Source organism: Lipophrys pholis (assembly GCF_963383615.2).
Source record: "Lipophrys pholis genome assembly, chromosome: 1".
Classification (NCBI taxonomy): domain Eukaryota; kingdom Metazoa; phylum Chordata; class Actinopteri; order Blenniiformes; family Blenniidae; genus Lipophrys; species Lipophrys pholis.
Window position 1 is genome coordinate 13,704,370 of NC_137635.1, and position 24,493 is coordinate 13,728,862.

Below are 24,493 nucleotides of genomic sequence, written 5' to 3' on the forward strand. Positions count from 1 at the left end.
ATCATTACCTAGTCATAAAGAATTAATGAAATCATTAAAGTTAATTATGTATATCGCTTAAGGTCAAATAAGTTAATCAAATCAGAAGTTTCCTGTTTCTAAACAAATGCAATTTTTATTAAATAACGTTTCAAAATGTTACAACCACTTGTTTTTATGTAATTAATGTGGAATAAAGTTTGTAAATATATGCTTATGTTTTAAGTGTAGTTTGGAAGATTAAATTCCAGAATCGCCCTCCACCACCCCCCCCCCCCCCCCCCCCCCCCCGAGTCATGCTGACGTCACGGAGAGTTTATAGAGGGCTCGTGGGCCGGTGTGTGTCAAAGTGTGCGTGTGTCACCATGAGGACCCTGCGCCCGCTCGTGCTGATGATGACGAGGAGCCTTCATCATCACCCTCGTCCTCCTCCTCCTCAGCAGTCTGTGGGGATCATTGGAGCACCTTTCTCCAAGGGACAGGTGAGCGCGGGCACGCATGCATGTGCGCCTGGGAGTAAGTGAGAAGTGTGTAAAAGCAATTTTGTGTCCGTGTCTGCAGCCCAGGGGTGGAGTGGAGGGGGGCCCGGACCTGATCAGGGCCGCAGGACTGCTGCAACGTCTACAGGAACAAGGTGTGTGTGTGTGTGTGTGTGTGTGTGTGTGTATGTGTCATTTAAATTTCACATTATTTCCATTTTTTTTGTTTTGTGTTGCTTTGTGTGTGTATTGTGTGTCGTTGCGTAGTGCGGCCAGCAGCCTCTCCACGATGATGTTGAAATTGTACAAACAGACTAAAAACAGGGTCATTGAGCACAACGTTTCATTGACCTCAGTCAGCCAGTGCATCACCACCATGTGTCTCATCTGAGAGAAAAGCTCCCCAAACTACCCGAGTGAGGCTGTGTGTGTGTGTATTTTTGTTGTATTCCTTTGTTTTTCCTTGTTTATCTGTGATATTGTCTGGCATTCCACCTGTGTGTGTGTGTGTGTGTGTGTGTGTGTGTGTGTGTGTGTGTGTGTGTGTGTGTGTGTGTGTGTGTGTGTGTGTGTGTGTGTGTGTGTGTGTGTGTTTAACCTGCAGGATGCCATTTCATGGGTTCATGCGTCACTCATTTAATCCACCTTTTACTGTGAAACCAAAACTGTTAATGTTCACTTCGTTCAAATTTTTTGAACAAATTCTTCTTTAATCTCACAAAATTGGTTCGTTATAACGTTTTTGACACTCCAGTGTTGATGGAGGATTAAAAGAAAACAATTCTGAAAATATTCCAAAATAAAGAATAGCGTTGCTTCAAAAAGAATTATATAAATACGTGGAGTTCCACAGGGATCCACTGCAGTTCTGATTTATGACTCAGGCCCAACACACACACACACGATTCATAACTAAAATAACTAAGAAAGGACAAAGAAAGATGACTTTAATGGAGAAACAAACATTAGTTCACCTGGGCTACACACATCTCGTGTGTGTGTAGGCCTCGCTCAGGGGTCCACAGTGGTAAAATGTTGACCTGCTGGCTTTTGTGGGATTTTAACGAGTAAAACTGTAAACACAATTCTACGATACAATCTGTGTCATAGTCGTGTGCTTTTATCGCCTAGTTGATGCCCGTGGAACCCGGTTGCCATGAAGATGTAGTGAGGTGATGCTGTGTGTTCAGGCTGTGCAGTGAAGGATTATGGGAACCTGAGTTTAGAGGAAGCGGCGGGGGAGGAGCTGCCGGGCAAGCTGAAGAGCGTGCGAGCGGTGGGCAGCGCCAACCGCAGGCTGTCCGAGGCAGTGCAGGCGGTGAAGAAGGACGGACACACGAGCGTGATGCTGGGAGGAGACCACAGGTCAGACCGAACAACCAACAACAACAACAACAACAACAACACAGACAACTAAAATGGCAATCATGACACAAGAGCAACAACACAAACAAAATAACATCAACTTAACATCAACAAAATCACAAGACAACAACAACAACTGTACAGTAACACCACAACCAACACAGCAACATCTAAACAAAAATAACAAGACAACAACAATACAAGCCATCAAGCCCATACCGCCGTCAAACGGCACCGGACGTGGGCCAATGAGAGTGGGCCACATGACCGCGGAACCAGACCACGGTACAAAGGGACTAGGAAAAGATAAGAAGATCCAAATGCCAAAAAAATAAGCATGATAAACCAAATATAGATGCACACATTTAAATATATATACAAGCATACTCTTTGGTCCAGTTGTACTGACAGTGTTGGAGACACTAAATTAATCACAGATCAGTTGCATAATGTTTTGTCAAACTAACCCCTGAAGAGTTCTAAGTTGATCCACGTTTCAGAGACGGCAACAATACTGAAAGGTTGTTTGAACCGGCCTAGAGAATGTTTGATTTGGTTAAAGTTTGAAAACAAATTCCTGCAGTTGAAATGTGTCCTGGAGAGTTGAAGTGTCCCGCAGTACTGATCCGTTGTGCAGCAGGAGTCGTCATTGATTTAACAGGAGAAGTTATCCTTTTCAGCGCCGTCCTCCACGTCCCGGAGATTGTACTTGATTAAGTTGAATGTTTTCAGCCCCTAATTGCAGGGAGTCCATGTTGTTTTACCTTCCGTCCCGTGAGCGCTCAGCTAAATCTCTCCAGCTCCTCCATGTCTCAGACGAGCAAAAACCTTCTCCTCCTCCGGTTGTTCGGTTCAGCCGATAAACGCGTCGTGTATCCGCCCGTACTGCTCGAAGTCCAACATTTGGTTCTCCCTGAAAAGTTTTTCTTCTCCTTCAGTCTGGCCATCGGCTCCATCCACGGCCACGCCGCCGCCGTGGGCCCGCTCAGCGTGGTGTGGGTGGACGCCCACGCCGACATCAACACGCCGCTCACCACCTACACGGGGAATTTCCACGGACAGCCGATGTCCTTCCTGCTCCACGAGCTGCAAAGCTACGTGAGTGCTGAACCGCGGTGGAGGTCAGACCTTCCACGGCCTCGGTCAGCCACTGAACTGCTCGCTGTGCCCGACAGATTCCTCCATTACCAAACTTCTCCTGGGTGAAACCCTGCGTGTCGGCCCGAGACCTGGTCTACATCGGCCTGAGGGAGGTGGATCCGGCCGAACAGTGAGTACACGCTGTTCAAGTCATAGAAAAAGTCAACTTTTAAAACTTGAGTACATCACGCCTCATCTATTTCCCACATGTGCTCCACTAAGTGACGTCAGTGAACATGAAATATCAGAAAACTGGTGATTCTACTTCCTGTCAGCACTCATAAGTTAAATAACCCTTTAATGAAATCCAAGAAACTTTTACTTTAATACGAGTGTGTTACATTCTTGATCTGGACACACAAACGCGTCAGTTGTCGGTAACAAACCTTGATCTAAAAACTACACCTGATACCAGGTCTAAACTCTGGTCTGAGACCAGAACTGAAACCAGGTTTGGAATGTTGGTCTCTTCCTCCTCAGCCACATTCTGAAGCTGCTGGGTGTGAAGGTGTTCTCCATGACGGAGGTGGACCGGCTGGGTGTGTCCCGGGTCATGGAGGAGACGTGCGACTACCTCAGCACCAGGTGACCTGCTCACTAACCAGCTGCTCCTCGGGCCGGCCCAGTCCCCCGAGAGTCCAGCTCAGACTGTTTCCTGTCCACAGGGGGAGGAAACCCATTCACCTCAGCTACGACATCGACGCCATTGATCCCTCTGTTACCCCAGCAACCGGCACGCCCGTGGTGGGAGGACTCACCTTCCGAGAGGGCGTCTACATCAGCGAATACCTCAGTCAGACTGGTACGACTACTGACACACAAAGCAGCAAACGGACGCTACAAAGTGTCACTCAACGCACCATCTAGTGGTCAGAGAATACACCTTCTGTCTTCCTGGTGGTCAGTGAAGCCATATTCTATCTTTCTGGTGGTCAGTAAAGGTATCTTCTGCCTTTCTGATGGTCAGTGATCGTACCCTCTTTTTTTATGGGGGGGTCAATGAAGGTGTTTCTGGAGGTCAGTGAATGTACCTTCTATCCCATGGTGCAGGCCTGCTGTCGGGGGTGGACCTGGTCGAGGTGAACCCTCTCAGAGGTCAGACTGAGCAGGAGGTGCGGTCCACCGTAAACGCTGCCGTCGGCGTGCTGCTCGCCTGCCTCGGACGTGTGCGTGAGGGGAACCTGGTGCCGGCAGATTACCGCCTGCCCGAGCCTGAACCCGGACGACGCTGAACACCTCACAATTTCAGATGTCCACCGGCTGGTTTTTTAAAAATATCAGAAGTTGTTCTTTGTTTATAACTGATATTTTGGTGTGACATAAGAAGAATCAACTTTATAACAGATTAATGACATTTGACCTTGTGGAATCATTAAAAATGTGTTAAGTCATCTGTCTTCGTATAAAGTGCTCCTGTCTTGTCATCTTTTCTGACCGCACGCTGCCACGGAAGTTGTTCAGTAACCCGATCAAATATGACCAAACTTTGAAACGTGACACGGGTCATGTGAGACTTTCTCAGGAATAAAACTACAAACGAGCAATACACACCACCCTGAACACACCATCTCCACTGTGAAACACGGTGGAGGCAGCATCATGCTGTGGGAATGCTTTCGTTCAGGAGGTACAGGGAGTTGATGGGAAGATAGAAGGAAGCAAATACGGGACGATGTTGGAGGAAGTGTCGGAGGTTTGCCTTCCAGCAGGACAACGACCCAGAACATCCATCCAGAGCTGCAGGAGAACGGTTTAGATCAGGAGTCTGAACCTTTCCCATCAAAAGAGATGTCTGTCACTTTCCACCATACAAAATTCTACAAAATTCTTCTTGAGTCACAAAACATGTTTCATCATAAAAGATCACAGAGCTTAATAAAGTTATGTAGTTTTGCCAAACAATTCAATTTTATATGGTTACTATGTTTGACTTTGTTGACATGGAAGTATTTCTTCAGACGTGCACACACTGGAAGCCTGTTATCGGCGAAGACCGAGAATGTGCTGTCAAAGAACACAACGATGACAGATTTGTTATGGCAGTCCAGAAAGACAGCGTTAAGAACAAAATGTCCGTGAGAAGGGCCCTCAATTAGTGAGGGTTGTTCTTTCTCCGCGCACTCCTTATCTTTGGAAAAGGGTGGTGCTCTTCTGTTGGGAACAATACGGTATATAAAAATGTAAAATAAAAAATGCCCCATTCATTTCAATTAAATAAGCAAAATATGAATAATCAACACAAAAAGTTGTAAAATTTAAGATTTTATTAAAACAGCATAAATAAATAAGAACAGATGAGTGTGGTCGTCATGGTAACAGTAGTGGTAACAAACTACACACCTGAAAACATCGTCTCCATGACAAATCCACAAGACTCTGAAGTGAACTCGGACTCTTGATTCAGACTTTTCCAAAGCGGAGCAGAGGCCTCATAAAAAAACAGACCATCTGAAGGCACCACAGACTGTTGAGTCTGTTGAGATTCACAAATGTAAAGTGCTCCACAAATAAAACTAAATAATATCATTACTATCAGAAATAACCATAAAAACAACTCAGCGCTCAAACAGTAGGTTCCCAAAAGGTTCAGACTATAAAAAAAACCCTAACCAGGAATATTTCTCTGTGAGTCACCTCCTTCATCATCATCAAAGCGATGCTGTAGTGGATCAATTAGTAACAGCAATGGAGTTAAAGAAAAACAAAACAAAAAGCACAACTTTGGAGATCAGGTGTAGTGGTTAGCATTATCACCTCACAGAAAGCATGTTGTGGGTTTAAATCTGGGACTTTCCCAGTGGCGTTTACATGTTTTCCATGTGTGCGTGTGTTTCCTCCCACACTGGAAGTATTTAAGGTTACTTGGTGACTGTGTCTCTGTGTTTGTCCTGTGCTCACCTGTCCAGGTGGAACCTGACTTCTCTCTCTCTTTCTCACACACATATTTTGTTCCAGACAGTGAACGCACCACAGTCCTCACGCACCCACCCCCCCACACACACACACACACACAGGAGGTGCAACACAAGGGGTAGGAGGAGGTCAGTGTGTCTCCTGCAGGCTGCAGCGCCTCCTGAACTCTTGCCCTCTCTCGTGGATCCATTTGTTCGAAACTAGATGAAGAAAAAGAAACAGCAGTGAAACACAAATAATAAGATTGAAAATAATCCCATTTCAGAAAGAGAGATCTTTACAATATTTTTAAAAGGTAAAAAATAAATAACCAAGATATCCAGTATCGAGGACTTTGAGTTAATTTGTGTAATAATATCAAACGATACAGGAAAAAGAATTAAAGACGCATTAATATATGGGAAGAAAGACAAAGATGGCAGCTGAAACTGAATATGAGACATAAAGTGACGTTAAAAACAAGTCCTGACAGGTGAAATCAAAGAGCTCTGTCGGATTTACACACTGTGGAAGTGAGAAACACAGTTAATTTCAACAGAACACATTCTCGCCCTGATGGAAATCAATTGTGTGTGAGTGTGTGACTAACCCCACTTGTTTCCGAGCAATACAGGACAGGCAGCGTGACGAGTGCGATAGTCTCCTTCTCCACTGGGAAACAGATTGTACCAGAACACCGCTGTACCCTGAACACACACACACAAACACACACTTTTAATGTTTCCGGTTTTACTTTGGCTTCATTTGCCTTTTATTTTTTTTTACTCAGGATAATAAACTGATGAGGAAACTCTTCTTCACCTTTTTAGGCCAAACAGCAGCTCCCACATCAGTGAAGACGGTGGCGCCCCCTGCCTGCACGTCACTCATCTGCAGGACGGAGGAGACGTTAGGTAGTGGACGTCACACGCGAACACGCACACACTGACTGACTGACACACACACACACACACACACACACACGCGCACGCACACACACACACACACACACACACACACACACACACACACACACACACACACACACACACACACACACACACACACACACACACACACACACACACACACACACACACACACACACACACACACACACACACACACACACACACACACACACACACACACACACACACACACACACACACACACACACACACACACACACACACACACACACACACACACACACACACACACACACACACACACACACACACACACACACACACACACACACACACACACACACACACACACACACACACACACTGACATAAAGCAGCCAGGTTGCGATCCGGTTTCCCGTCCCGAGCTCCTCGAAGGCGTCGGGTTCGTCTTTCTACAAAAACAACAAAACACGTGAGGGGAAAAAAAAAAAGGACAATATTTTTATTTTTTTACATTTAATACAATCATTGATCAAATGTAGAAATACTTTAATCTCAGACACAACAACAAAAATAATAATAAAAATGATTGAAATGAAAAGTAAAATTTATTAAATACACTTTCCTCTTAAAACCAAAACTGTTCAATGTGTTTGTTCAAACGTTCTGCTGCAATAAACAAAATAAAGGTTTGCTGCTGCTAAAATGTCATAAAAACAAATTGTTCACTGACCCGTCCAAAGTCAAAGTGTGGTTCATACTGTCCTCCAACGCCGTAATTTGCCACCTGCATCAAAAGCATAGAAAGATAAGCGCAAAAGAGCCTTTGGGACAAATTGGAAAGAGTTGACGAGTCCGAGGAGAGAATCCAAGGAGAATCTTGGAGAGAGAGTCAAAGAGAGTTAGAAGAAACTCTAAGAGAGTCAGAGAGAGTCCAAAGAGTCTGAAGAGAGTCGGAGAGAATGTGGAGAGAGTTGGAAAGAAAGTCGGAGAGAGTCGATGAGAGACAGGGAAAGGTAGAGTGAATTGGAGCAAGTCATAGAGTCCAAAGAGAGTCAGAGAGAGTGAGAGAACTGAAATGAGTAACAGAGAGCTGGAAAGAGTCGCAGTGACTGAGGCGTTCACAGATGAGCTGACGTTGACCTGCAGATCTTCAGCCGTGGAGACGTCCAGCCCCGTCACGTCTTCGATCCTCTGGTTGATCTCGTCTACCACCGGATGCTCGAAGGCTCCGAGCCAGGCGCTGCGAGGACAGAGGGGGACACCGGCTCACCACTGGGCTCGGGGACTCTCCACAGACACAACACGGCAGGACGGGGGAGGACATGGAGGACCGAGGTGGGTTTTGGTGCAGATAAATCTGCGTCGGTGAGGAAGCACCTGAGTGTTAATGTGTTTTATTGGGAAACGAGGAAGAACTCGCCGTCTGCCGCCAGCACAGACCGAAGATTTCATAAAGATTCTACACGTTTGTTTTGAACTGTGAGCCACCTCTTCTCTGGAAACTCAATCACCAGGAAGAAGCCTCACTGCTGCTTTTAGAGTCGAAGCGTAGAGTTCCAATCCAATCACCAGATTGATTGTAAAGCACTTCAACACAGCCAGAGTGCTTTACACAAAATAAACCCATCTCCCCCGGTCCTCCGGGCAGTGTCTTTGATCAAGATAATACCTCATTCATAAATCAGTTACTCATTTTATCCATGAAAAAATCAACAGGAGGAATGTTGACAGGACTGAATTATTGATCAGTTTCATTTGTCAAAAAAATAAATAAATAAAATTCTCTGCAAAATTCAAACAAGGAGGCTTTTAACGAAACTGAAAAGACGTTGCAATGAACAACATTATTCCTTTATGTGGTGAAGACACCAACCAGTGGCACAGTTGGTTCTCCAAACAGATGGAGAACCAAAGACGGCCTAAAACGGAGCCCTGTGGGACGCCACAAGAAAGTGGAGCCATAGCTGTGTTGTCCATAGGTGGTTGTTGTCGAGTTGATTTTGTGACTAGCACAGCCATCTTCTAGTGTTGGGGGTTTTAGTTATGGCAAGAAAACCAGGAAGTGATCAAATTCCAGGCAAAGCGGTTGTTTTGAGCCGGCGAGGCCTTCAGAGACTCCAGAGAAGACTCAGGATCCACATTATGATGTGGACTTAAAGAGGGTCTGGTTCAAAGTGCTATTCTCTTGGTTTTCAGTTTTGGTTCAGGTAACTCTTCCTTCTTTGATAAAGTAGAAATACCCCAAACCACTTGGTGTTCTTTGTCTTTTTCCATCAAAACACTCTTCTTGGTCTGTCAGCAGCTTAGTGGCTGGCTGAAGAGCCTCTTCCTCGGTATATGCCGACGTTATCCAGCCTGTTTTGAGAAGCGCGACTGTGAAATGTGCTAACCCGCAGTCTGAGTGGTGACAGACGGCAGAAAGTGAAGGGATCTGACTGGTTTTGGGGAGTTTGAACTGAGCACAGCAGCAGCAGGGCGATGCTGCTCTTACCTCTTGGAGACTCGGTAATGGGCGGTGGTCAGTTTGCCTGTCTGAGGGTCATGTACCGTGGCGCGTCTGAGCTAGCACACCAATCACATTGTAATGCACAGAGAGAGGACAGAGAGAGGACAGAGAGCAGCAGGTCACCATCTGACGCAGAGACGCCGCAGTCTGAGAGGCAGCAGGAGCTTCAGGACTTCACATTTTTTCCCATTCATTCTGGAATTTACTTTGTTTCCTCTCCTAAGCACTGAGACGCACACAGCGTTAGAGCTCAGAAATAAGTGGTGATAAAATATTTTGTGTCTTCCCAGCAGGTTGTGCCGTTTGTTTCCCACAGAGCGTGAAGCCGTCAGGTCCTCCTGCTGCCTCCACACAAACTTCAACACATTACAGAGTCACGTTTTCTCAGTGATGAGAAAAACAACACAAGAGGTTCCGATCCCGGCAAGAGCCGAAAGAAGAAGTGTCGTTGATTCATTATCGTCAACCTGTTCTTTGTCCTAAACACATTTTCTAAATATCTTTGCAAGAGCTGTATTCCAGCCTAATTTCCAGTAAAATCCCAGATCTCATATCTCCCCCCCCCCCACGGACCCCTGGTAGCTCTTACCTCTTGCTGATACGGTAGTGGGCCGTCTCCAGCACACCGGTGACGGGGTTAGAGATGGTTGCTCGACGCAGCTGTGGAGCCAACCGGCCGACAATTACAGGGAGACACAATGCTGCCCCCTCAGCTACTGTGTGTGTGTGTGTGTGTGTGTGTGTGTGTGTGTGTGTGTGTGCGTCGTACTCCACCTGAATACAGGGTGACCATATGACCCCTGGGCAGGAACATGAAGCTCCTCAGATCAGATCATTAAACCTGACTGCAGGCTCTGACCACACAAACTGGAGTGAAGCTGGTGTAAACTGGTTCTAAACCGGTTTCAAACTGCTTGTTGGAATTGTTGGGAGTGTAGTTTTAGACTGGTTTCAGCTTAGTGTACTGCTTTCACACAATTTTGTAACTGGTATCAGACTAGTTTCAGACAAGTCCTTCCCAGTGTCAAGATGACTATTTCTGCCGCTAAAATCTTTACAACATGTGTGCCTGGGTCTGTGGTGGCCCTGTATTCAGGTGTGTCTCTCAGTGCTGGAGAACCTGGGACCTTCATCCTCTTACCAGTGGGCTGGGACCTAATGAAGAGGTGAATGTTGCAGAGGTCAAAGGTCACAGAGGCTGGGACTCACCCTGGGTTTGGCCAGCTCCTTGACCTTCTCTAACTCTTTGTCCGACACGATGTCGTGGTAACGAATGATCTGGGGCCGGTCCCACTCGTCCTCCTGCTTCAACGGGCCAATCACAAACCGCGGGTGCCGGTTGTTGTCATAGTAACGGCAGAAGAGGCGGCTCTGCCGGCGGGGAGTCTAATAGGTGTGTGATAGAGATGTCAGGTTTAGCATCGTCCGAGCAACACCGCCTACATATCAACCGACCAACTGACGATCCGCCCTACCGTAACTACCCACACTACCCAGCTTGCCTAAAGACCCACATCCCATCCAACCTAACACTCCATATTCCTGAACTCTACCTTCCTTTATTACCCAGCTTCATCTCTCATATCCTACAAGACCGACTCACAAGAAAGTCATCCTTTCAACCATCTGTTTATCCTTCTTGCATACAAACACACAATAACCAATCCAGCCTTCACCCTACACACCTGCCTGAAATCCATCCACTCCACCAATCTTAGAACTCACCTACATACACTACTCACTAAAAGTTCAGGATGTTTGGCTTTCAGGTGAAATCTATGGAAAATGAAAAAAGTTCTTGTTACAGTGACATTATAATATGAAAGTTGGCATTTAATCAGAAGCATGCAGTGGTGATTTCCTCATCCCAAACCACTTATTGAAACCAAAGCCAACAGCAGTGGACGGTATACCACAACAGAAAATGTCTCAGTAACTCTTCGGCAGCAGTTCCATCTTGACAACGACGACTCCTGCTTTTCACAAGTGGACTTATTGTCTGCAGAGGCATGCAGGGCGGCTCTCAGGTCATTGAGGTTCTGATCTACAGAGTCACGAGCCGCTAAACAGCCACTCAGCTGATCCCAGAGGTTTTCTATTGGGATTCCTGTCCGGAGAAAGTGCAGGTCTCTCCATTTGAGGTCTCCCAGTCTCCATGAGCTGGAGCTGTGAGGTCCATGTTCATGTAGAGCTGTGCGCCGTTAAGCTCCTTGTTAGAGAACAGCAAGTTGTGCAAAAACTACGGAAACATTGTAGAATCGGACATTCTAACATTTAGAGAAGGTCTCATTAAATTCACTTTGTGTATTTTAGGTTCATACTGAAATTTCAACCAAAAGCCGAATATCCGAAGGTTTTTGCGAGTAGTCTACTTGTTCTGCCTCTCATCTATCTATCGACCTGCTTCTAGGCCTGCTATTCTACACTGCCCCTCCACCGTGCAAACTCCCCTCCACACTAACTTCCTCACCACCCTGAACCGATAAACAAGCTGCTCACTTCACATCACGTCATGTCTCTGCTCACCATCTCCACTCCTTCTCCTCGACACAGCTGCTCGTACTTCCTCCTCTCTGGGAGGTAGTCGACAGGGCGGCCGCGGGTCTCCGCCTTCTGCGCCCCCGGCTGCTCCCCCTCCCCCTCCTTCTGTTTGGCCAGCTGGAACTCAAAGTATTTCAGGTTGCCGTTGGCTCTCTGGTGCGTTGGGTCTAACAGGAGAAAGAATCCACAGTCGATGTGATGAAACTGTGATATGAATGAGTTATGAAACATGCTACACTGGCGCTGCAGCAGGTTTTCAGTTTGAGATCAAGAAACTCTGATTTAGACTGATTTGAACAGTTTTTTTTTTTAAAGTGGTTTCACGTTATTTCAAGAATATTTTAGAGTACTTAGAACTTAATCATGTTTCTTTAAAACTGGTTGAGACTGAGTTTAGGCTGATTTCGACACATTCTACACTGTTTTAGAATAATTAGCATTGTTTCAGACTGTTTAAAAAATTCTCACAGTTTTGGAGAACTGTTTTTGATCTATTTTTTAGTTAACGGAGAAAATATCAAAAGGCTGCAATGTTACACTGTGTGTGGCTGACCGAGCTGCAGCAGCCTCTTGGTGAAGTCCAGCGCACTCTGCAGCGCCCCCTGCTGGTACACCGAGTAGCTGAGGTAGTCCAGGATGGCGACGGCGTCAAGGCCGGCGGCCGGTTCGCCGCGGTCCAGCTGCTTGAGGGCCTGAGTCATCCACAGCTCCGTGTGGTAGTAATCCGCCTCCGAGTACGCCACCTTCCCCACGTCGTAGCAGTCCTCTACCGTCAGCTCGCTGCGTGGGGGAGAGGAGCCTGAGGAGGCCACGGAGGGAGGGGGCAGGTCAGGGAACAGCCAGCATGTGCAGCAGGCGGTGGATAACAAAACGTTTAAGTGGCACTGACCCGGCAGCTGTCCACTGGCGATGGTGTCTGTGTCCAGCTGGTAGGTGTCCTGTAGCCTCAGCAGAGCTTTGGCAGCTCCTGACTGGTCGTCGTCGTTGGGGAAGTGCTGCCTGTGGATGGTCAGGTTGGAGATGAACGCTGGAACGGCACAGAAGAAGAAAACTGACCTTCGTCGACTCTGCATCCTCGTCGTCATGTTCAAAACAATTGAGTGTGTGTGTGTGTGTGTGTGTTTACCATCAGAAACATCCTTCAGTACCAGGTGCTCTAGCTCCGCCCACTCTGTGTTCAGCCTCTTCATCAGTTTGAAGGCGTTCACTGGGTGACCCAGAAATCCCTCAGGGTCCTGGGAGGCTTCGGTAGACAAAGCGTCCAGTCTGTCCGCCCACCTGGAGTAACACACACATACAGACACACAACGTTCAGGTGTGGAGACTCCGGCGGGGCTGCGCGTGCCGTCGTTGGGGTTTCACACTCACTCTTTGATCTGCTGAAGTTTGTCCTCCTCAGCTCTGATGTAGTCCTTCAGTGAGGTCACCAGCTCCTTCTCCGTGGACAGAAGGTCCATCATGTGACCTGAGAACACAACAGCACAACTACACACTGAGCTCTGCACAAACTAAACAGCAGCTACAGTCTGAGCACTACACAACAATAACAACAAATGTATTTTTATAGCACCTTTAAAAAATGTTTACACAAAGTGATGAGAGCAAGTATGGAGAGCGTGACAAACAGGAGACAGGAACAGTCCAGAATGAAAAAGATAAAGAAGCAACAACAATTATAAAACACACGGCTGAGCTCGACACTACAACTCCATGACACTTTGAGCGACACAGAAGGCGCACTTTCACAAACATGAGAGGATTGTACTCACCGATGGAGGTGAAGAAGTCACTGTGAGCGGAGCAGGAGGTCACGAGGAGAACCTGGATCCACCACCAGTGGCAGAGCACCATAGTGCCTGCAGAAAGGAATCGGAAATTAAACCATACACACTGAAGTCAGACTGTGGACAGAAATCAGACCATATATATCCATCCATCTATAAGGTTAAATATGAATAGGATATGTTAAATGTAGGTAAGTAATATCCCGGATGGCATAAATATAGTACTTTCTTTTTCAAAAATACACTCAATCACACTAAAGATGTACTTGGGTCACACAAATACAAAGCAAAATCAGGCCGTAACTCTAATAAATACGACTGAAAAACCTGCATATACACCATGAATCAACAGAAATCTGGAGATAAATGCAGAAATCAGACTCTACAGGTCAAAATGTGACACACTAAATACACTGTACTGAGAAGAAGTAGAAATACATCAGACAGACGTTTGAAAGAAACTAAACCAAACTGGAGACAAGACGGAGCAGAAATACAGAAAACCAAACCTGAGAGATGGCAGAAAGAGAGCAAACTGAACTGAAGTTATACGAGTTCTATCACACCAGAAAGTATGAATCACACGTCAGACTGTAGTTTACGTTCTCCTCAAACATTTGGAAACTACAAATTAACTAAACAGAGGGTGAAACTGACTAAAACCAAGTGGAAACTGACAGAAACTTCCAGAATCTGTCTGCTGTGAAGGGAAACCTCCGCAGAGCCCAGTCTGCTACAAACACCGTTTCTCGCTGCTCTAAAGCCGCTGTGGTTGAAAACAGACAGGGCGGACTGCGGTTACCGTTTGCACGCAGAAAATATTCCCGCAGGTTGCGCAGAAGCGCAGAAAAATTGCGCAGGGTGCGGAGCTAATGCTAACAACACAGCTAACCTTGGCTTGTTTGTTCTTCTTCTGCTACTGCGGAAGGTCCGGAGGACTCAGGTGCTGCCGCGGCGTGGTGCTGCCCTCTGCTGGCCGCCTGTATACCTCCTCCAGATAAGACCGGCTAGTTTCCACTCGATCAAGTTTTAAAATAACGAAACGGCCACTTTATCTGCCAAATGTTTCTCCAAACACACTCTCATATGATATACATTTTTTCTGGAGTTTATATTTTGGCTTCAACAAGAGAGAATGGGGAGAAGATGAGGAGGTGAGGTGATAACTTGAGTGCGATGAGGAGGAAGGAGTCTCATCCAGAAAACCTCAGTTCTTTGGCAAAAGCTTATTATAACCAAAACAGAATGAATTCTATTTACTTCTGTTAGCTTTATTTTATTTGTGCCATTTTTTTTTTGTTTTAGTTGATTTTAGTATTTTTGTTGTACTTTAACTTATTTTTACTTGTTAGATTTTAGACATTTTCAATTTACTTTTTATCTAAAAAACAATCACTTTTTTCTCTTAAATCTTCAAAAAAAATTGCTAATTAACTTTTTATTGCAGATTTGATTTGTGTTTTTAACGTAACCAGCATTTGATTTTTTCATGAGTTTTTTTTTTTCCCCCATTCATCAGTTTATTATGAGTATTATCCACATCACTGGTTACCAACCCATTTTTCTCTTTTTTTCTCTTCAGATCTCTAAGTTCAGTAAAGTTACAGTGAAGCTTTTAGGGAGTCTGGCTGCTGTGTAAATGATAAACGTTTGTTGTGACTTCAAAAATACAAAAAAAAAAACATTTTTTTTCTCCACAGTTAATAGTTTAATAAATGATTTATGTGCAAAATAATCTGCCAATAAATGTAGATTGTTTCTGAGAAATGACAGTGAACGTGCAGGTTGACTGTGACGGACTGAAGCTCTCTGCCGTCTGCACGTTTCTCTTCGACTTCAAACAGTCTCCGTTCAGACAAAAACTCGGCATTTTCCACATTTTCTTCACATTCTCTTTTTTCAGTCTGAAATCGTCCTTAAAAAGCAGATTCGCAGCACAGAAAATGTTTGAGTCTGCGTGTTCTCCCCAGCTGATAACGCTCTCGGTGCGCCCACTCCAGTCTCTCAGGGTTTGTTTACGTCCTCCGTCCCTGACGAGCCGCCGTCCGTGCGGCAAGTGGGCGGGGCCTCAGCTGAAGGCGTAGCCCGGCACCGGCAGCCGCTGCCCCTCTTTGGCCTCAAAGAAGGTGTAGGAGAGCGTGATGGTGTCCACACGAGCCATCTGGGGGTCCTTGTCAAACTCCGGGTCGATGTAGAAGAAGACCGGCATGTCCACCTCCTCGTGAGGATTCAAACGTTGCTCCTCAAAGCAGAAACACTGCACACACACACACACAAACACACAAACACACACACTTTGACTTTTCTAAATTCTGTTTTCGTCACATTTTGAATCTTCCTGTTTGAGACAGGAAGTAAACAGGAAGTGAACAGGAAGCAGACAGGAAGCAGACAGGAATTAAAGTGAAAGCAAACAGGAAGTGGATCAAACTGAACCTGGATCTTGTTGAAATATTGTCCGGCTTCAAAAGGAACCACGTTATAGGTTGAAATGCCAATGATTGCTTTATCTGTCGGATTCCTTGCTCGATAAAAGGCCAACGCCGTCTCACCTGGAACCAACTGAACACAGAAGAAAAGAGGCGTGAAGGGGGAGGGGTTTTGACGGGGGAGGAGCACAGAGAGGAGCGATCTAAGAGGGGAAGTTACTGCGGGAAAGTTGTGCGACTGATGGTTGAGGCTAACAAAGATCCGGGTCTGCTGCGGTCTGACGTTCAGTAGGGTCGAATGAAGGGGGTGGGGACAGGAAGGGGTGTGATGAGGCTTACGTAGATCTCGGTCTGCTGAGGCCTGAAGTTCCACTGCATGCTGGCGTGCGTGTCTGCGTTGAACGTCACCTTGAGGATGCGCTCCTTCACCGGCGTCATCGTCGCCACCTGCTCGGTGTCGTGTCCGGCCACCGCGGTGCCGCCGAGCCCGGAGGCCTGCGGGAGACACAGAGGTCAGAGAGGTGGAGGCTCAGGGGCGAGGGTGTGTGGGTGTGTCTGGACCCTACCTGACAGTAGAGGCGGTAAAGTGGCACGGCGGCATACGACAGGCCGATCATGCCCACGCCAGCGGCTGCGATGTAGGTGAGCACAGTCTTGTTGCGGGCCTTCCAGTCCTCCTGCTGGCTGCGACTCCGCCGGCCGCGGCTCAGAGCGACGATCCGGGGGAGGAGCCTCCGCCTCAGGAAGAGCTCGCTGGGAGACCTCAGAGCGCCGCCGCAGAGCGTCCGGACACACGGCGGGAGCAGCGCGGGGGCCGCATGGCGCCGCAGCAGCAGAGGCAGTAGCATCACCGCAATCAGTCACACCTGAGGCCCGAGGAGACGAGGACAGCTGGACAATACCTGGACAACCCCTGCAGTCATTAAAGCAACGTAAACCTCGAACACCAAACACATTTCCTCCTGTCACACTTCATGTTTACCTGCTATTACCTTATTTATCACTATGACAATAACAAATATTTTACTATAAAGGAGTTGAGAATCAGATAAGGAGTCCTGTTTACACGTTGGTGAGAGAAAACTAAACACTATTTAAGAGAAAAATTGTGTTAAAAACATGAACTTGACTGTGCTGCAGTCTGGACTTCAAAACGGGAAGTTTTATTGAATAGTTTTGAATCATAAAGGGTAGAGTGTTTCAGATTATAAACTGTTAAATTCAGCAATTTGATTCTCGACTTACGAGGGTCAGCTCGAGTAACAAAGAAGAAACTCACTGTAAAGGTTCGATTCTGATTGGTTTCTACTGACTGATTTATTATGTGGTAAATAAATGAAGCCGGTGTAGGTACCAGATCTGTCCGGGCTACCAGATCTGTCCGGGGCGGGGCTTGCGCATGCGCTCAGGCTACCAGATCGGTCTGGGCGGAGTTCGTGCCTGCGCCTGTCAATGACGTCACACACAACATGCTCTACTACGGCAACTACATATAAACAAACTATATTGCGGGCTGGAGCGATCGATCGACAGATGGATAAACTTTTTCATAAGAATTCTACCTTTGTCGCTATGTCCAATATTATAATATTGTGTATGTATTTGGAAATATAATGAAAACAATCACTTATCTCTACATTATATCTGTACATTCCTTCTCATTCATGTGGCCACAATATTTATCTTCAGTCTTGGAAAACACTCAGTTTATTGTTTCACGTGCTTGAGACATGAGAAACAGACTAAATGTCACTGTCACCCATCACAGGTCTTTACAGCATTAAGTGGGCCAAAAAAGGACACTTCATGAAATCAGACGAAGCACCACCAGACTCTCCATAAACTCTCCTGAAGTTAAAGCAGACAGATCACTGCTGCTTCGGGACATTCAGAGGCATAAAACCAGTCGTAGCGTCCTGTTCACCTCACACAGCCTTGTTAGCTTTTCACGGAGCTACGAAGCTAACTGCGAAAGCTAATGTTAGCTGCATACTGTGACGGGAGAAACTTGCAGCCAGTTAAAATGCGAAACGCTATCATAGCCAATCATAATGTGAAACGTCTTCACCGCGCGCGGGTTCAAGCCCTTCCCAGGACAGCTCTGCTAGCTCAAGCGCATGCGCAAGCCCCGCCCCGGACAGATCTGGTAGCCCGGTGTAGGTACCAGATCTGTCCGGGGCGGGGCTTGCGCATTTCAAAAGGGGTGTTGTGTCGATTTATTTTTTCTCTCTCAATAATCAAACACCGATCATCAAACATGTGAAAACTACAGAAGAAAAACAAAATGCCTTTCTGTAGTTCCACAAACAATACACTAATAATTGTTACACATATTACATGTACATATACACAACTAAATGATATTCTTAAATAAAATGCATAAATCAATTTAAAAAAATCCAGCTGTAGCCGTTACCATGGCAACATCAACTGTTAGGCTCACTATTTACATAATCACTGTTCACTCCTTTGATGTTAATATATCAGGAACCAGTCATCATAGTCAACGATGTCACAAAGCAGAGTCTGCATATAAGACTGCTTGAACGAGCTCCATCGGTTTAAATCGCTCCAGATTGTCTCACGGTCTGAACAGGAGTTATTTATAAACAAACCATTCCAATTACCTTGGACAAGCTATGGAGAGCCCAAAAGAACCAACTCAGCGCAAGCGCACCAGAGTGAGGAGACGGCGAAAGACTCACAATCCTTGTCCTGACATTGGTGAAGGGCAAGCTGTGAAAATGTCAGAGGTCCATCTGCCCCACACCAGTATGGATGAGAAAAACAAGATGCTGGTGAATGAGAGGGAGGATTTAATGAGCCAGGTCAGAGCTCTGGAGCTCCAGAGAGAGCAACTGAACTCGGAGCTCCAAGAGAAGGACCAGCGGCTGAGGGCCAAGGAGGTAGAGGTCCAGGCGCTTGAAAAACGTCTCCAGGAACAACAAGCAGACGCTGACAGCAAGTCGCGGGAGACGACCAACGAAATCCGGGAGCTGCAGCAGGTCTGGAGAAAACGTTGTGAAGAGTTCGAGGAGCGAGTTGCCGACTATGAGGCCAACAACAGCCTCCTCCGTGTCAATGTGAGGGACCTCACCAACGCTCTGGGCCTAAAGGAGGCAGAGACTGCAGGTCTCAATTTGGAACTCCAGGAAGTCCGTGTAGAGGCAACAACCCTCATGACTCACCTGCAGACTTCTAAGGCTGACCTGGAGAACGTGTTGGAGGAGGCATCCCATGAGAAAGCTGCCTTGCAACAACAGAACAAGCAGAATCTCAGCCTGCTGGGGTCAGAGATCGCCACCCTAAAACAGGCTCTGCAGACCAGGGAGGCTGAGGTCAAACAACTGCAGACCCAGGCTGCTGATGAAAACAAAGTCCTTGGTGAGACTTTCACTTTTTCCCCCCAAGTACATGTCCAGCAAAGTATCTGTACGTTTTACTCAAATATGACTTTCAACTACGACTAAACTGCTCCCATTGGAGAGACGGTGCCTCGCATGGCTGCAGCCTCCATTAGTGTATGAAAATGTGTGTGAATGTGTGTGGGTGAATGTGATGAACCATGTAAGGCGCTATATAAGTGAAGTCCATTGACCATTTACTATCTACCTTTTCCAGTGCTAGAATGCAGCGCTCTGAAAAAGCAGCTGGAGAGCGAGACCATTGCAAAGGAGACAGCAGAGGAGCTTCTCACAAAGTCCCGACAGTCGGAGGAGGCCTGGATCGCCCATGTGGGCGAATGGATGGAGGACAGGCACAAGGCAAACTTGGACATCCAGCTCCTTCTGGGGAGGATCAACACACTGGGCAGGGTCGCCTCCATGACCGACAAAGAAAAGGCCAAGATCAAGAAATTGGAGAAGAAAGCCCGAAAGGAGGAGAAAAAGAGGGAGAGACAGAAAAAGTAATACACACAGAAAGAGGTGAAAGAGCGTCAAAAAGAGGAAATATGGACAGAGATTGAGCTCATGGGAAAAAAACAACAAATCCCTCCATTTCTTATACTTTGAGACTTTAGTTTTCAAGTCCAGTATATGACCTTCGATCCATGTCCATATCCAGGTTTCCCATTTCCACATGAGCCTATGAATGCAGCGCAGTATTGCAGAGTACAGTGGCGTCCTGGCCAGCCAACCAGCTGGCGCCATTGTACTCAGCAATACTGCGCTGCTTTCATAGGCTTTTGTGGAAATGGGAAACATGGTTTCTTTAAGTATGGATGTTAATTTTAACATCCATATTTAAAGAAACCATGTTTTCCATTTCCACATAAGACTGTGAATGCAGCGCAGTACTGCTGAGTACAGTGGCGTCCTGGCCAGCCAACCAGCTGGCGCCATTGTACTCGGCAATACTGCGCTGCATTCACAGTCTTATGTGGAAATGGGAAACATGGCTTCTCTAAGCATGGATGTTAGAATTAACAATCTGTAATATTTAACTGTTTTTCATATATTGACAATTGACGCTTTTTCATTTCAAGTGTGTCAATAAAATGAACTTAAAGACCCAAAACTGAATGTTTGTGTGACTCAAGTGTTGTTGAGAACTTATGGGTAAGGTATATCCTTGACACACACACACACACACACACACACACACACACACACACACACACACACACACACACACACACACACACACACACACACACACACACACACACACACACACACACACACACACACACACACACACACACACACACACACACACACACACACACACACACACACACACACACACACACACACACACACACACACACACACACACACACACAACCTCACACAACCTCTCAGCCAATCACAGGCCCACTCACTCTTCCGGTGAGGTTCCAGTAACAGAAAAGAACAGCAACCAACAGAACATTATTTAACCTAAACACTGAAACATGAAGGAATTCAAGCAATCATGACCGATGATGGAAGCAGCGGTGTGGTGGATCAATAACCTTGAAATCCACTGGTTTCCATGGTGACAAATGTGACGTTGGCGAAAATGTTGCTCCCTAGAAGAAGTTTCTAAAAAGTTCAGCGAGCATGAAGGAGTCTTTTGTCTGCATCTGAGGAAATTTCAGACCGTTTTCAACAACAGCTTGCATTTGGCAGTTTTAACACCAATCCAATAAAAAGTCAAACGACTGAGATGATTGAAATATTTTCAGGAACGGGTTCAAACAAGTATGTTAATGGAATAGTTTTGAATATAAATAAATGTGAGTTCATGACAAATGCAAATCATTGCAGACCAACCGTTTAATGAAAATACATATTTTATTTGATAGTTCTACTACTTATAATACGTGGATCTTTTTTCCAGATAAATAAATACTGTTGGTAAAATGCAGTCCTTTCAATAAATCCCCAGATAAACAACAAACATTAAAAATTTTAGGAGATTGAGAGTTCCGGGAGATTGAGAGTTCCGACATGCGCAGTGAGTAATTCGAGTGTGACGTCATCGAGTGCAATCCAACATGGCGGCACCCTGCTTGTAGTCCAAACTTTTCCGTCAGACGGAAGGGAAAAAACAAAACAAAACAAAATAACAAAAGGAAAATTAAGATCACCCACAACGCTGGAAGAAGAAACCATCGAAGATCTTCAAGCTTACTTGGACGAGTGCTACGACCGTCTCGTCATGCCGAAGACACCTCAAGCTGCGTCATCTAAAAGAAGCCGTCCGGAGAGCTCTCCACCCATGAGTTCCTCGCCGTCCAAGCAGTTCGAGGACATCCTGGACAGCATTAACACCAAGCTGTCCAGCTTCGATGCCCGGCTCACCCTGGTCGAGGTGCTCCACCGCGAGTTTCAGGCTCTCCGGGACTCGCTGGAATTCAGCCAGCGACAAGTGGTGGAACTGACCACTGAGAACCAGGGACTTCGGGACGAGGTGAAGTCACTTAATAAAGGACTGACCGGGCTGACGCAGGACAACAAGAAGATGAAGGAGTCCATCCTCGATCTCCAGAGTCGGAGCATGCGGGACAACCTTGTCTTCGCGGGACTGCCTGAGCGGGCGGAAGAGGACGCCGAGACGTCGCTGCGGGACTTCATGCAGGTGAGCCTGAAGCTGCCAGCCGACACCGTGAGCAAGATCACCTTCGCCCGCGTCCACCGCCTGGGAGCAAGACGACAGGACAACCAGCGCCCGCGGCCCATCGTCGCCAAGTTTGACCATTTCAAACAAAAAGAGCTGGTGAAGAGTCGCGGCAGGGAACTACGAGGGACGGACTACAGCGTCAACGACCAGTTCCCGAAGGAGATTCTGGACCGCCGCCGCCTGCTTTTTCCGGTAAGAAAGAAGTTAGTCGCTGAGGGATCCCGAGCCGTCATCACCGTGGACAGGCTCTATGTCAACGGCCAGCTGTTCTGAGACCCCGCCGTCACTCCCTGGCTGTACTGATGGTCCTCACAAGCTGAGTATAACCACTCTAACACACACACTTCACAGGTTTACTCAGGTCCAGGTAAGTGTTTAACAGTAACTTCAGTGAATATCATGAACAACGTATATTAAAGCGAAGCTAATTAATATTACATCATTAATGTACACGATGTTTGCTATATTGCTGTAGTAATAATTATTATGGACTTGCACTGTCAGCACTGGGATATAAAAAAAAAAAGGCACTGGGATATTATTAAAAAAAAAAAAAGCACTCGTTACGTCACCGCTAAATGTCACCTATGGGTTTGAATTGGTTCTTTTTCTGTTTTTGGTTTCTCACTTTTCTTTTCTATTTCCACACCCCCTCCCTTGTTTTGATAACAATACATTTCCACTGTTTTCACCACATTAAAACCTCAACATCACAATCCAACTGTCACCATATCACGCACTCATATATTGGCAGACACACACTCCTATGTTTGAATAGCCAGTCAGACTTAGGGATCCTAAGTACACACGCACAGATATATGCATCCACACACATGCGGACAGACACATACAAAGATGCACGCATGCACACAAATGCATGCACATAGTCGCGCACACATGCGGACACATATACACGCACACACTCACGCATGCATGCACACACACACACACACACACACACACACACACACACACACACACACAAACACACTCGTACACGCACGCGGACACACTCGTACACGCACGCGGACACACACACACACACCCACACATACAGCATTAGAGAACCCACCTAGAAGATGAGTGTAGCTAGGAACACGCTCAGGTTTGTCACCTGGAATGTACGAGGAATGGGCACGCAAATAAAAAGACAAAAAGTTTTTGAATACTTAAACAAACTACAGGCAGACATTGTCTTGTTACAAGAGACACACACACCTACAACAGGACATCACAAATTGATATCACCACAATTCCCTCACACATACTCAGCTTGTTTTAACTCCAAGCAGAGAGGCGTAGCTATATTAATCAACAATAAAATACAATTCTCTTGTAAAGACACAATCACAGATCCAGAGGGAAGATTTATAATTATTCACATCTCTCTGCAGAACATAGAGATGTGTATCGCAAACATCTATGGCCCAAATGTTGATGACCCCTCCTTCTATCATAATTTCTTCACCACCCTCTCAACCCACTCTGATAAAACACTGATAGTGGGAGGAGACCTCAACATCGCCCTCAATCCACAAGTAGACAGAGTTAGTAAAGCAGCAAACACCCGACACTGGGAATCTACAGACATAGTCCAGCAGTACATGAGTGACTATGGTCTTTGCGACGCCTGGCGCACCTCTCATCCCACCCTTAAAGAGTACACCTTCTACTCAGCAGTGCACCAATCCTATTCGCGCTTAGATTACTTTCTGGTGAGTAAATCAGTGATTAAAGACATCCTGGACACACAGATTCACCCCATTACTATCAGTGACCATGCGTCAGTGACCTCCGCGCGCACAAATACCGTAAACCAAAGACAAACATTTTGTTTATCAGTTTCACTATTAAATAAACAAATAACCGAACAAATACCTGTAATAAGTGAGGATCTCCACGGTGCTTCACCTCCTCCTCGCTGCTCCTCCTTCACCTCCTTCTGTCACTTACCAAACACTCGGTGCTACACAATAAAAGCTCCGACTGGTTCGAGCTGAAAGGTTCCGCATCCACACGAGCCACAAGGTTTTGAAGTATATCCGTGTACACACGCACATTTTATATATATATATATATATAATACAAAACATATACAATACAAAATATGCTGATGGTTTGGGATTATAAAACTCATTCAAATAATTTCAGCATTAATCAAACGTAATATAAAACCTCTTAAACACACACACGCACACACACACACACGCGCGCACGCACACAATTGATTATTTGACCAACATTTAAACTGATAAAGAAACAGATGATAAATATAGAATAAACTGCTTATAATCCACCTGCTATCCTCGTTTAAACTTCTATGAAATGTGACTCAACCACAGCGTCTTTCTAC

The 24,493-nt window shown here is 46.1% G+C and overlaps 3 protein-coding genes across 7 annotated transcripts; 1 reads left to right on the plus strand and 2 right to left on the minus strand.

Annotated features, from left to right (window-relative positions):
• Window positions 1-331: 331 nt before the first annotated feature.
• arg1 (arginase 1) lies at window positions 332-4,373 on the plus strand. The gene is made up of 8 exons (XM_080466698.1): window positions 332-461; window positions 541-613; window positions 1,649-1,823; window positions 2,762-2,921; window positions 2,999-3,093; window positions 3,444-3,548; window positions 3,629-3,765; window positions 4,014-4,373. The coding sequence occupies exons 1-8, from the start codon at window positions 345-347 to the stop codon at window positions 4,193-4,195; spliced, it is 1,044 nt and encodes a 347-aa protein (XP_080322824.1). The 5' UTR covers window positions 332-344; the 3' UTR covers window positions 4,196-4,373.
• Window positions 4,374-5,213: 840 nt separating this feature from the next.
• On the minus strand, window positions 5,214-14,526 carry LOC308119060 (prolyl 4-hydroxylase subunit alpha-1-like). 2 transcript variants are annotated; one of them, XM_080478886.1, is made up of 15 exons: window positions 14,406-14,526; window positions 13,589-13,675; window positions 13,188-13,284; window positions 12,946-13,097; window positions 12,709-12,846; window positions 12,373-12,618; window positions 11,805-11,986; window positions 10,488-10,664; window positions 9,868-9,938; window positions 7,913-8,012; window positions 7,503-7,556; window positions 7,156-7,221; window positions 6,678-6,746; window positions 6,466-6,562; window positions 5,214-6,076 (listed from the first exon to the last, which is right to left on the minus strand). In XM_080478886.1, exons 2-15 carry the CDS (start codon window positions 13,668-13,670, stop codon window positions 6,006-6,008), a joined length of 1,602 nt encoding a protein of 533 aa, XP_080335012.1. In that variant the 5' UTR covers window positions 13,671-13,675; window positions 14,406-14,526; the 3' UTR covers window positions 5,214-6,005. The 2 variants fall into 2 exon arrangements, with proteins under 2 accessions (XP_080335012.1, XP_080335013.1); XM_080478887.1 differs by having other exon boundaries at window positions 14,496-14,520.
• Window positions 14,527-15,295: 769 nt separating this feature from the next.
• On the minus strand, window positions 15,296-24,124 carry cox11 (cytochrome c oxidase assembly homolog 11 (yeast)). 4 transcript variants are annotated; one of them, XM_080480907.1, is made up of 6 exons: window positions 24,019-24,124; window positions 16,599-16,945; window positions 16,372-16,527; window positions 16,040-16,165; window positions 15,720-15,860; window positions 15,296-15,670 (listed from the first exon to the last, which is right to left on the minus strand). In XM_080480907.1, the coding sequence occupies exons 2-6, from the start codon at window positions 16,878-16,880 to the stop codon at window positions 15,608-15,610; spliced, it is 768 nt and encodes a 255-aa protein (XP_080337033.1). In that variant the 5' UTR covers window positions 16,881-16,945; window positions 24,019-24,124; the 3' UTR covers window positions 15,296-15,607. The 4 variants fall into 4 exon arrangements, with proteins under 4 accessions (XP_080337033.1, XP_080337032.1, XP_080337034.1 ...); XM_080480906.1 differs by having other exon boundaries at window positions 16,599-16,934; window positions 24,019-24,110; XM_080480908.1 differs by having other exon boundaries at window positions 15,536-15,860; window positions 16,599-16,934; window positions 24,019-24,110.
• Between the last annotated feature and the right edge of the window lie 369 nt (window positions 24,125-24,493).

Coding starts and splice junctions, on each gene's coding strand:
- cox11 (XM_080480907.1), bottom strand. CDS start 16,880: ATGCTACTGCCTCTGCTGCTGCGGCGCCATGCGGCCCCCGCGCTGCTC. Junction 16,166..16,371: donor CTCAGCAGACCGAGATCTAC/GTAAGCCTCATC, acceptor TTCTGTGTTCAG/TTGGTTCCAGGTGAGACGGC. Junction 15,671..15,719: donor TCTCCTACACCTTCTTTGAG/GCCAAAGAGGGG, acceptor CCTTCAGCTGAG/GCCCCGCCCACTTGCCGCAC.
- arg1 (XM_080466698.1), top strand. CDS start 345: ATGAGGACCCTGCGCCCGCTCGTGCTGATGATGACGAGGAGCCTTCAT. Junction 3,094..3,443: donor GAGGTGGATCCGGCCGAACA/GTGAGTACACGC, acceptor CTTCCTCCTCAG/CCACATTCTGAAGCTGCTGG. Junction 3,549..3,628: donor TGCGACTACCTCAGCACCAG/GTGACCTGCTCA, acceptor TCCTGTCCACAG/GGGGAGGAAACCCATTCACC.
- LOC308119060 (XM_080478886.1), bottom strand. CDS start 13,670: ATGGTGCTCTGCCACTGGTGGTGGATCCAGGTTCTCCTCGTGACCTCC. Junction 13,285..13,588: donor TGACTTCTTCACCTCCATCG/GTGAGTACAATC, acceptor TTGTGTTCTCAG/GTCACATGATGGACCTTCTG. Junction 6,747..7,155: donor TCGCAACCTGGCTGCTTTAT/GTCAGTGTGTGT, acceptor TCCGTCCTGCAG/ATGAGTGACGTGCAGGCAGG.